Source organism: Lissotriton vulgaris, chromosome 4_1 (assembly GCF_964263255.1).
Source record: "Lissotriton vulgaris chromosome 4_1, aLisVul1.2, whole genome shotgun sequence".
Classification (NCBI taxonomy): domain Eukaryota; kingdom Metazoa; phylum Chordata; class Amphibia; order Caudata; family Salamandridae; genus Lissotriton; species Lissotriton vulgaris.
The window spans coordinates 571,353,273-571,366,646 of NC_141691.1; the positions used below are offsets into that span (position 1 = coordinate 571,353,273).

General features: G+C 44.2%; 1 protein-coding gene across 1 annotated transcript in view; it reads left to right on the top strand.

Moving 5' to 3' along the window:
• ITGA9 (integrin subunit alpha 9) overlaps positions 1–13,374 on the top strand; it is an 885,057-nt gene that overhangs the window by 80,684 nt on the left and 790,999 nt on the right. The window contains exon 3 of the mRNA XM_086964777.1: positions 10,638–10,744. Within this exon, the coding sequence (XP_086820903.1) occupies positions 10,638–10,744 (107 nt within the window). The remainder of the gene's footprint in view (positions 1–10,637; positions 10,745–13,374) is intronic.

Sequence of the window (13,374 nt, forward strand, 5' to 3'; positions counted from 1 at the left end):
GGAGTTGCTTAAAATGCTTCACTGGCTCCCTGTCGCAAGAAGCATTACTTTTAAAGCTCTGACTCTTGCCTTTAAGGCGCTTCATCTCGCAGGGGCCAGATACACCAGGAGGCGCCTAGCCTTTTATCAGCCCTCAAGATCTCTGAGATTGTCGTCCCTTGCCATGGCTTCTGTTCCTTCCATTAGGCGGGCGAGAATTGGAGGCCGCTCTTTTCGATACTTGGCACCTCGATGTTGGAACTCCCTGCCCGTCTCCCTTAGGAAAATCAGTAATCTACTGGTTTTCAGGAAGGAGCTGAAGACTTGGCTTTTTACCCAGTAATTTTCTGATGCCCTGCATCTGCCCTGGATTTCTCTCTCTCGGGTCTTTGCTAAAGCGCCGGGACACTCCTTGGAGTAGCCGTGCGCTATAAAAGAGCCGCACTAACATAACATAACATTTATGCAAAGTAAAAGAGGTCCTCAGGTGAAGAAAAGGGTTTTCTGATGTATATTAATATGGAGATTGTAATACAGTTTGCTCGTTAGCTCCTGTGTTGAGATAAGCTGCTTCAAATGTATATGCAATTTTGAAATTGACATTTTACAAAATATGTGGTAGATCTAGTAGAACTGCCTACGAAAAATACAAGGGGGCCTGATTCCAAAGAAACTTTTGGAAATTCAGAAATCTACACATATACGGGCTCCTCCTCTGATTTGCATACATCTCTGGCTTTTGAGGTGTTTAAAAATAGGTCCCAGTTTTACCCATGATATTTTTTCCAAATAATGGATTTCCATGCAGCATCTTTCTCCTGCATACTAATTTTTCAGGCCCTCATTCCGAGTGAGCCAGAGTGCTATACCCAGACATGCAGGGCAAATACCAGAGTGGTATACCTAGACATGCAAGGGGAGTACCGCTAAGTGTGCTCCTGAGTTTCTGCACTCAAACTTACCAGTGACAAGAGAATTGGGTCCAATTTCACCCGACACCTACGGTCGGACTGGCCTATATATATGATAATCTGGCAGTGTCATAAGGGCTGGTCTGACAGGCCAGTGTGTGGGATGTTTTTGATGTTTGTGGACCGGTTTTATGGTCTGGTGGGCAAGTTTTTACTATTGATTTTTCTGATATTACCACAGACATTGCTTGCAGCAAACACAAATGCATGCAGTATCCCTTACTTTGCAAAACAGATTTTCTTTACAAGTTATGGCCCAATCTGCAAATGTAGCCTACTTTTTGGGCTATCTGATTCACTCATGGATGCCACATTTATTTTGGTGATTAGGTCTATTTTGTATCCCAATTCGACCCTGCATGTACCAACGTCTTTCTACAGCAAGAGTGTGCAATGTTTCTCCAGCAGCCTCTGAGGCTGCCAACCCCAAACACTTCCTTCACCCCCTGATTCACCCCTCATTGACCCCGCTCTATTTTACCATCTGTTTATAGCAGGCGGTAAGCAGGCGGTAAACAGGAGCAGAAAATCCTCCATAGTCAAGAATAACTACATACCCTTGCATAACAGGACCACTTAATCCTGGGTCCACAAGGCTATTTCCCATTCCAAGGACAGGAACTTTCAGAGATGTTTTAAGGTGGCGAGGCTCTGGCCAGAACCAGTAATTCCGTCTCTGGTATCTCCCATGAACTCTAAACAACTTGTAATGAGGCCCTAACTGTAGTCAGCAAGGAAGACAATCAGTAAGAGTAAGAATGGCAGAAATGTTCATTACCTCTCACAACTTTCTTCTTTTTCTTCTCCTCTTGAAAAATGTTTTTGGGTTGCAGACACCCCCTTTTGCCCAGTTCAATAAAATATGGGAGTGTTTGGGTGTTTAACACACTTAACTGGCATTATGTTTCCTGCATAAACTTGTGTCAAAACATTGTGAAGGTTTGTGAATACTCTGCAGATTTCAATAGCTGCCAACTGTATTTCCCCTGGGAAATCCCTCGTTCCCACCCATGACCCAAGTTTTCACCAGGGCCGGATTGTAGCCCAAAATGTGGCCTACCAAAAAAATTTAAATCAACCCCTCAATTTATAAGCAGTGGCGGCTGGTGACATTTGAAAGTGGTGAGGCGGAAACTGCTAATCATACTGCACCGTAGCGAGCGAGCGTAGCGAGCGAGCCCGAACCCCCTAAGGAGGGTTCGGGGGGATTTCCCCCCGAGAAAATTTTGAAAAAATCGTGGCAAAATGGTGCATTTTCAAGCAAATTTGAGAAAGCCGGAAGGTTAATAAAGCAATTGTGAAAGTGCAGGTATTACATTATTAAAGAGCTGTCATATAACATAGGTAGCTGCTTATTCAGTATAACCACAGAGCTTCATAACAGACTTCAAGATACAATGCTGAGAACCTCACATATTGTTTTGATTTAAACTGCAAACAACAAAAGAACCAACTAAACAGGTTCAGGTTGTCAGGCTTTTTTACCAGGTGCTGTAAATAAAAATATAACAATTTATTTTTGAGACATTGGGTAAATCAAACAAAGACTGGGGGGGTGAAACATAACGGTACCATTTTTACCTTGCAGTATTCAATAGCTAACTGTTGTATGTTAGGATTTTAACTTACGAACTGCAAGTGACAAAATGATTTCTCTGACAAATGCAGTGACTCACTGACCTATTTACAGCATTTTGTGATCTGCATCAGGTACATGTTTGGGCCTGATATATTTTTACTAAAGGGCTGCGATCAGTCTGTTACCCAAGCATTGAAAATGTAATAGGTCGCGCCTTTGATTAAGTTAAAGGCATTTGCTTTGCTAATGGTATTGTATAGCAAAGCAAATGGCTTTAACTTAATGAAAGGCCTATATTAATGCTGCTCTGCAAGCTGCAAGGGTGAACAGTGTGCCCCTCTATTAATTTTACATGTAAGCTAATGAATGAATGATTATAATGCTGCCTTGCATGCTGTGCTGTAGTACACACTGCTTCTTCATCAATATAAAAGTTAAACTAATGGATGAATGATTATTAATGCGGCTCTGCAAGCAATGGAGGGCCCCTCCATTAATAATCCATTTAAACTCATGCAAGGATGAATATCGAAGCTGCCCATCGGCTGGAGATGACACTGGGCCTCGTCGTCAGTACTAAAAGTCAAGCTATTCAATTAATATTAATGTTGTACTGCAGGATACCCTGGATGAATGACTAGGACAGTGTGCGTCATCATTAATATTGAAGGCTAATCAATGATTATTACATGTTCTCGTATGAAAATCAGTGTGTGCAGCCAATGAAAGCTATTGTAATCAATGCATATTAACGCTGATGTGCAGGACGCCCCACTCCTTCATGAATAAAGTTGGCTAAACCATGAATATTTATTCGCTCTTCGGGCTGCACTGGCCGGCGTGGTGCCCCTTCGTGGTAGAGGTCTGTGAATATTCGAGTGACCAATGAGGCTTAATGTTGCACTGGAGCGGTATGCCCATTTACTCAGATGCATCAATCGATATTAATTATATGATGGCTGCACAGGAAGGGTATTATCAATAAATAACAAAACAATGCATAGCAAATCATGTTTTCAGGATGCAAAGGGACAGTAGTGTGCCCAGATAGTAAAAGAAAAGGTGTGCTAATCATTGGGTATAAATGCAGCCCTGCAGGGCACACAGAAAAACGCTGTCATGAATAATATTTTAGACAGAACAATAATATGTATTCTGCTCTTCAGATTGTCTAGAGAAGACATTGCGCCCATCACAAATATTAAAGGTAGGCTAATCAGTGGATAATAATGCTGCTCTGCAGGCTGCATTAAAGGACGCATCAGCCCATGCACTAGTATTAAAATCAGACAAATGAATGAGGATATTCATTCATTCAGCCAAGGCTGCACAGGGATGAAACTATGTTAAAGTCAAACAATGCACATTCTTCTTTAGGCAGTGAAGAGACATGATTACAGTCACTAGAATAAAAGTTAGACTTATGGGTGGCTGCAGCGGTCACTGTGACTGGTGCGGTTTTGTGCTCGCGTTTTTTGTCAAAGTTTAATTTAACCTAAATAGACATTTAATTCGAGGCAAGGCGCTGGATAGAGTTCAAGTTCCGCTTGCCTTGGATGTATTGTCAGATTGTGTGTCTGCTGAGACAGGGCTGGTGCCAACACGAAAACAAACATGAGGGCAGCGGAGGGGGCGGTGGCACTCACTGGAGAGCATTTCTGCTGCTTGAAATAAATTGCTGTGGGCAACGGTTGACCTCTTTCACATCAGGAACAGGGATGATCATGTGAATCATATCATCCCTGTTCCCTCGGTTCAACTTCAAGGAACATATAATGCATTAGATGCATCTCGAACAGTCCAACTGGAGCTTCCTCGGCTGCCGGGGAAAAAGGACCACCACGTCCCCGAAGATTTCTCCCCGAGCAGCTCTCCCAGGAACTCCCCCTGCTTCTTCAGAAAGTTGCTGAGCATCTTGTAGATAAAGACACATCAAACATGGTCACTCTTTTAAATAACTTAGTCAGGTGCGATTTCCCCAAAAGTAAATACATTTAAAAAGCAAGCATTTACAATGCAATAGGTCTCGCATTATTAAAGTTTGAGCTTTTGGCATTGTAAATGGCAATGCCTTTTATTCATTTGTTTTTAAAACCTACAATCCGTGCATAAACACGCACTTTGAACATATAGTCCTTGCTTACAATGAGCAAGGCTGGCAGTAAAAGAGACTGCCAGCCTTGCTTCTCATAAGCATGGACTATAAGTACAAATCGCTTGTTTACGCACCAATGCAAATGAATAAAAGGCATTGTCATTTACAATGCCAATACCTCAAACTTTAATAATGCGAGACCTGGAACACGAGGGACTATTTTACTTCTGAAAAGTACGTGCCACCCTATGTTAAAATCGCTCTCCTTAGTACATTATGTACACAAAGGAACCCTTATTTTAATTGTTTTGCACTGCAGCAAGTATTTTGTATTGCTATCATTAGTGCTCAAGTGTGAGTGCCAAACCTATTGGCTTTACAAATGTTTGGTGCACAGTGAAAGCATAAGAGAGGGAGAGTGAGGTGGAGTGTGTGTGTGGAGTGTGTGTGTGTGTGTGTGTGTGTGTGTGTGTGTCATGAGTGTCTAGTGTGTGTCATGAGTGTCTTGCTTGTAACGGTATCTGGGCCTGTCAGAGGCTTTAAATTAAAGGCATAGGCCCTGTAGAGTCCCGAGGGAGTAAGTAGTGATGCCTCCTCCACTTCTGACATCACGCTGCCCCTCCCTGTGATGCGAGGGGTCAGTGGGAGTCAGAGCTGGATTTACTAGCACTCTCCCATTCATTCCCCTAGGTGTTATGACGTCAGAGAGGGCAGAGGTGTATGGGTTTGAGGATGAGCTCCAACAAGCATGCTGAAAGCACTCCATCAGCACTCATCAAATCTTAATTTGGACCGGGGCTAGACTGCTACAGTGTAGGAACTTGTCCTAGGTGGCCTCAGTGTGTGTGCAGAGTCTCGGGTGCTAGGGGAGAATGAGATTCTGGTATGTAATTCTGCGTGAGAGAAAGAGTGCAGATCTAGCGCTCTTCATCCAATACTGGGTCACAGTCAAATAGAAGCATTCTAGAATGTTATTTTGCTTGATTGCATCTGGTTCTGATCCGAGGCCTTCTGTGACACTAACATTTTAAAGGATTCCCCCGGGGAAAATATCCAAAGAGGGGTCTTAGTCCAGCACATCCCCTGCTTTTAATGTGTCTGGTTGGTTTTGAGGCCTCCTTTACTGAAGCGTCCATCCACTGAAAAAACAAGGAAAGGTGAAGCAATTTGCCTGGAATCACAGGGTGCTAAGCCAGCGCCAGGACTCCTGTCTGATTGCCTAGTTCCAAAGTCATCAGCTCTGTAATGACCCATCCTCTCCCAGCCAATAACATCGAGGGATTCTAGACACTGAGTCTGAGCACAGCCATCGCTCACCACAGCAAGAGAAAACATACCAGAGGGAGCACTTTACACAAGCACCAGTTAAATAATACAGGGACGCATTCATATTGTGAACAAGGGAAGGTAAAGCGATTTACCTGGAATCACAGGGTGCTGAGCCGGCGCCAGGACTCCAGTCTCATTGCCTAGTTCCACAGACAGCAGCTCTGTAATGACCCATCATCTCCCAGCCAATAACATTGAGGGCTTCTAGGAACTGAGTCCGAGCACAGGCAGCGCTCACCACATCAATGAAAACAAACTTGTGGGAACTTTTTACAAAAGCACCAGTTACATAAGACAGGGATGCATTCATATTGTGAACAAGGGAAGGTGAAGTGATTTGCCTGGGATCACAGAGTGCTGAGATGATGCCGGGACTCGAATCTGATTGCATAGTTCCAAAGTCAGCAGCTCTGTTATACATCCTGTCCCAGCCAATAACATGGAGGGCTTCTAGGGCACTGAGTCTGAGCACAAGCAGTGCTCACCACGTCAATAGAAAACAAACCAGAGGGAGCGTCTTACATGAGCACCAGTTACATAAAACAGGGACGCATTCATATTGTGAACAAGGGAAGGTGAAGCGATTTGCCTGGAATCACAGGGTGCTGAGCCGTGCCGGGACTCCAATCTGATTGCCTACTTCCATAGTCAGCAGGTCTTTAATGACCCATCCTCTCCCAGCCAATAATATTGAGGGCTTCAAGGCACGGAGTCTGATAATAGGCAGCGCTCACCACATCAAGAGAAAACAAACCCGAGGGAACGGCTTACACGAGCACCAGTTGCATAACACAGGGACGCATTCCACCCATTTCAATGTTTCTGTGCGCGGGGCCTGGTGTTAAAAGGCTGATTCATCGGACCGTTCCATCAATGTACAGGAACTGAAGGAATAACATGGGGTCGTGTCACAATAGGCACTACTGAGTAATTTAACACTCTATGTATGCACTTCTCAGCACCCTTGCAATACATTTAATGGGAGAGTGGCACTTCTCAGTAGCAGACAGGTAATCGAAATGTGAGCACCTGCACTTTTCTATGTCCATTTAAAACTCTGAGACTCGTGTATGTAAACTGCCATATATTAGTAAACAATGCCTTGCATGTTAATTGGCCTACCAGAAACCATGGTCTTTTAAAGCACAATTTAATACAAAAACTTAGCTGATGTAAACACAAATCTGGGCCGAGCAAGCATCGCTTCATTTTTAAACACGCACAAAGTTATCACACTCTGTGAATGACTGTGCTCAAATTAAATACATGTTTTTTCCATCACTGCACACAAATCTAAAGATGCCAGCCCAGCCACACCAACAAAAGTAAGAATATCGGGTCCGAAACCCCTGCACTTTCTGTCCCCGGTGCTTAAAGGGTGTTCAGGTGTTGGTGGAAATACATGCGAGTGTGATTCGAAAATTTGAGCAGCCAGCATTCGCAGTGAGATCTGCTCGGAGCGCACAATCCGTGCTGTGCATTGCTTATTCCAGCTAAATCCACAGAGCCGGGGTCTGCAGCGCTGCTCCTCGACTCAAGCTCAGGACGTGCCCGTAAGCCCCCCCAACACCCCCAACTCAACGAAGCTGCCCTCCTGACCCTGCCCGCGAGTCCCCCTGAGATCAACAGTTCAAGACTGCAAACACGGCCACGGGCCACCGACGAGCCACACTCAGGCGAGGGCCACACTGACACTTTGGCTAGCGGCACGCACGGGCACAGTCACTATAAAAAACTTACGTGGTCCGGACCCCCATAGCAACTGGGCACTGACTGGGCACACAACACAACTGCACTGGTCAGCAGCAGCAGGCAGGAGCACACCACAACGACGACGAACTGCGGAGCAGCGGAACTGGTCACTCACGCGTTGACTCTGTGTTTAGTTCTACAGTCTACTTTCACTTACTACTACTTACTTGTTGTAGTTGTGTTCTGGCACGCGCCATGCGCGGTGACGTCGAGACAGCGTTCAAATGGCCAATCACCTCGATATGGCTGGATATAGCCATATGGTGATTGGCCATACAGTGCGGCCCCTCAGCTGCCAACCAACACCCACACGCGGCACCATCCTGCTGCAGCAGCCAATCCTGGCGCAGCGTTACCAGCAACACTGCACCAGGATTGGGCTACGAGCAGGACACTATCTGCCCTTTTAGAGACCGGGGACCCCGGGTCCCTGCCTGACAGTGCCTGTGCTAAAGAGGGGGGGAGGGAAGGTCTACCACTGCAGCGCATGCGCGGGCCAGTCAAAATTGTGAGTACTCCTTCATTCCACATGCGTAGTCTGAGTCTCACTCTCCGACACTGCTCCCTCTGCCTGTGCGCTGCCTGTCACTCTGCCGCAGCCCCGCCCCCACCCACCACGGCCCACTTCCATATACCATGCCCGATTCTGTCGGGCTTGTCCCGGCCGGTAGCGCGCAGTGCGCTCAGAAATTTAATCAGACAGAATGCCTTTGAGAAAACATTCTCAAATGCTTGTATTGATGTAGTGCGGTCGTCCATGGCTAGTGGGGCAACGCCCCAACGCCCCCAATGGACGCACCGCCACTGTTTATAAGCAAAGTACGACATCTGTCCGAAGAGTAAGGGAAATTTGCTGGAAAAAAAACAGAATGTGCACAGCTTGCTCAGGTGTGCAGAATCTCTCTCTGTGGGGCGTGCCACAGGACAGCAGTTTTCAGCACTGTTTGATTACCTTGCTTTTATAATAGCAGACTTCAAACTAATTAAAATAAAGCAACACGTTCACATATCACTGGGTTTGAATTTGTTGGCATCTAGGCATCGTGGAAAGTTCATTTACTTGGAAAAATGTGTTTACTAGAAAAAAGCAACCGAACATGTGAACTGATATTAAAGCAAAGTGGTTTACGTTTTTGGGTATGGTGTCGCCCAATCTCGCATTTTTTGAGCCAGGTATGAACATAAAGAAGCTTATTTACAATCCCCTTGGGCTGCCTGTGCCTCACTTTTAACCCCTTTAGTGCTGCCGTCGGCCAACGGTCGTCGCGAGCACTACCTTGCCAGTGCTGTGCACGTCCGTTGGCCGACGCGGCCGCACCTGTTTCTTCGAACGTTCAGCACTGGCGCATAACGTTCGAAGCAACAAGCGGTTAATATGGGAAATAGTGACCTATCGACAGCGCAAGGGGCTTGTAAATTAGCCCCAAAAAGCCTTGCCTTCCTAAGCGTCACTGTAAACTTATATGTATTCTTATATACGTACATCTCTCAAGCAGACAAAAAGCAAGAGGATTTCTACGGGTAAGCATTCATTTTGATATTTTAGTCTTATCCAAAATGCTTCAATACTTATCCTCGTGCAAAAGAATCTTCTAACTAGCAGCCATTTTTGCCTAAAATTGGCATTTTTTTCCCCGGGGCATTTCCTCTCACCACCAAAGTTCCTGATACAGGGCCCCCCTTAATTCCAGAGAAGTGGAACTTGCGTCATTTATCAGATTTTGAGGAATACAGCGCAGGAATCAGTGTTTTTGCACCAACTTCTGAGTTTCTCATATCTTGTTGTCTCCATGATAGATAGAAGGGTATGCCGAATCTGGTGCCTCAGTGGAGTAATGTGCCCACTGCAGGGGACTGTATTTGACCTCATAGTCACAGGTTCAAATCTCTGAGGGTCCACTCTGTCTTTCATCCTCCTGAGCTCCATAGCATTTGTACCATTTAGTTGGGTAACAATAAATATCTGTTATCCAACACCAAGATACTAGTCTGGATGAATATGCGCCCTACACAAATGCATATGTTATGGTGTATACCATTCTTGAAATTATTTTTTATGACAAATATTATAGTTTGCGTCATTAGTACGTTGTTTCACAAAACAATATATGTGAGATATATGTGTGCATATATTTGTGCGACATGTATTCTTCGTGCAAAGTGGCCATTCGAATCGCTGTGTGAGGCTTCCAACTACTGGGAATCCTTTCTGAAGAGCCACCTCCATTATGCCTGCTTAAGAGTTAAGGACTGAGTTCTAAGTGTGACATCTGTAGCTCGACCGCAGCTTTGCTACTGCACACCTTCACTGGATCCCAGGCATGCTGGGTTATTGTGTTGGTCTCTAATGCTGCTGATGGATCAAGCCAAAGAAATAGCAATATAGGGATCCCTGACAAATATCTGTAACTAAAACATGATGTGGTCAGACTATCATGTCAAAAATATCGAGGACCAATATATCGGCTAGGTAGGCGCAAATAGGTAAGTATAAATGCACTATTCTTAACTCCACATCTACGTGGCATGACAATATATATTGTCAAGATGCATGTATGTGGAGTTACATATAGTAAAACTCTGCTTACCCATAGAAACGTACTTCTTGATATTTTTGTTCTTGATATTCTTGCAAACTATTTGGTCCACACGATTTTATGTCCCTGTTATTTTATTTAAACACCCAATATAACAAGTATTTTGAGCAAATGGTTAGTACTAAATGGAATTTGCAAAACTTGGCAAGATATGATTTGGTAATACAGTTGACACTACACATATTCTGGAGATATCTGTATTGTGTTTTACAATTTAATGTTATGAAGGTACGTTAGCTTCAGGTTCTCTCTGCATGCCTCTGTAGATAGATTTGTTGACCTGGTGGGCAGGCGCAGTGCAACCATCCTATTAATTTCCTACTCTTGTCCTGCAGGCAATGATCGAGGCACAACCTGTGGAAAGACCTGCAAGGAAGACAGAGACCATGAGTGGATGGGCGTCAGTCTTGCCCGACAGCCCAAGGCTGATGGCAGTGTGCTGGTAAGACTTAGTTCTCCTCAGTGTTCATCTTTCTGCTACAGTTTTTGTTGGACAAGTCAGACTTAATGGCTACTCAAGCGTCTGCCAAAGTGCTCCATTTGATGCCAATTCCAGCTTCACGTGAATGCCAAAGACTTCATTTAGAGATAGCTAAGGAATGAAATCACGAAAATGTACCACACTCGGATATATAATTGGCGTCTGATTTTGTGCACCTTGTTTATTGGTGTGGAGCGTTGCTCATGACGTTGCCCTGACACTTACTTCACCGCCTGTCCTTCCTTACCAAGAACAACCAGGTGTAATTTCTGGTGGGTGTTATTAAATGTCTTTGTGCAGTAACATGATTTGTCTGTGGCCGGTGTTACACTGTATTGTTCTCCGCCCAGGGTGTGGATGGAGTTGACATAATGCTTTGGCACTGTCTAGAGTGTCCTTCCCAGGTAGGCCCTGGTCCAAAGCTGACTCAGCTCAGCGTGGCTCGAAAGTCAGCAAATGTCATCCTGCTCCAGCTGCTTGCTTGGTGGTTGTTGCAAAATGTATGAGGGAACTCCACTGCAAGAGGGCGGGATGCCCTTCGCCGGTGCTTTTCACAGTATGTGATTGAACCAATCTTTTGCAACTAGCGCAAAACATACTCAGAGGCAATGTGAAGCCAGTTTGCAATGTACAAAAAGTACTTCAGCTAGTCTTTTGCCATGTTCCTTCTAATACCAGCGTGCAAACCGTGCTTCAAATGTTTGTGATTATTGCTGCAGTTGCAAACATGGAACGGCTGGTCCTGCATACGGTATGCATTAACTCACGGAGTGAAAGTTGACGCAAAGGACCTCTAGCTCTGCATTGTCAGCTTGTCCCTTTATGGATCACAGGGTGTATTAGTGGGTGAATTGCATAGTCCGAGCAGAAATTGAGGTTTTCATGGAGGCTTCAGCCCTGCTATAAAAGCTGTTGTCATAATCCGGCTTATAATAATTAATGATTATTATGATTATTAATGGTAAACATTTTGGCAGCTGTTCTCAAAAATTACTATCTGTACATTAGTTGTTACTAGTAACCAAGACAACCTGATGAAGGGAATAATAACATAGGTGTTAGCACTTTCCAAACCTATATACTCACAATATACCCAACTATTTGTAATTGCATAGGGATCTAAGTGCAAACAGTGCCTCTGTTTGCAATGAACTGATGAACACCTGCATTCTGTTGAAGCTGACAAATGATTTCTGCGCTCCTGTGCAATTTGTTAAAATAACATGAATGGTATTTGTCATCTTTCCTCTTTTGTCCTATTGTTCTTTTTGCATTTGTCACCTATAGTGGGGTGGGTATGCCCATACGTGTCCAGTGCTCACCATGCCTCTGGAGGATTGAGGGGTCATACCTCAAAACCAGTCCTAGGATGCTTGTTTCCGGTCTAGGGAGAACCTGGCTGGCAGTTCGGACTAGACTGTTCTTATGAGGAGCTAGGAGCAGGGTCAAGACTAATTTGCACATGACTGAGCCCAAATTAGAATTGCATGGTGAGCAAAACAAAATGGATTTAGGACGGGGTTGAATGTTTGACATTGTTCAGCATTCCGTCCATAAATTGTTCTTTTTGTTCTATCACAATGACATTAGATTTCAGACTATAAAATTAGGTGCAAAAAACTTGCTGAGCACTCTTAATATTACCTGAGACTTGAATATCGTGTCCATCTATAGGCCCATTCCAAATTGTATCACATTTATCATTGCATTTTCTTATAGCAATGACCTAATTGAGCTTCCAGAGGGTTTGGATCAGTTAAGGGGTAAAGCATTATAACCACACGGCTACCATAAAAACCTTAGGCAATCAACAAACATAACCTTAAGATGCAGAACTTTTCCATGGTTCTAACAATCTGAAAGCCCATGTCTCACCTTCAGGAAAACTGCAGCCATATTGCTAATTGGGGTGATGTTATTGTGTAGTAACAGACTAAACATTTGCCATGAAAGGCTTCTTAGGGCTACTCACGGTTAGCTAGTGTTTCGTTTCTGAATAATGAAGAAAGAGTCTGTTCAGCACACAGAATCGGTGTAGATGGTCCTCAAAGTTATATCACCAGTACTGACAATGCAATGGGACCATGTCTAGTTTATCTGCAAGAAAGTAGCAATTCGCTGATTTTAGAATATAATTCGGGCAATAGTCTATGAACTTCTGAATCAAGAACGGAGAACCCTTTGTATATTATTCCCTATGCATATAGATGAGTGTTATGTGTTGAATTATTTTCTAGGTGCCTTGCCAGAGTAGAGTTGCATAGTAAGGGAGATCCTCCAGTTTCAGAGTCAGTTATTTGTCAGATATTGTCCCAGAAGCATTCGGAAATTGGATTAATAACAACATTTCACTGTAGTTGTAACGCGTAACTATGAGCAAGTGTGCATTGGACTGGCGTTTCACAGGTGTATTATGGGGAAGGGTATGCAAGTTAGGTACTGGCACCACCTCTACAATGACGTCTATATAACCAGTACTGTAACCCTTTATTGACTGAGGATAGCCCTTGTGGCTTTGATGGTGATAAACACTTTGAAATCCTTCTACGCCTAAATCGATACCACATTATAAGCAAGCAGAGCTTTCCATG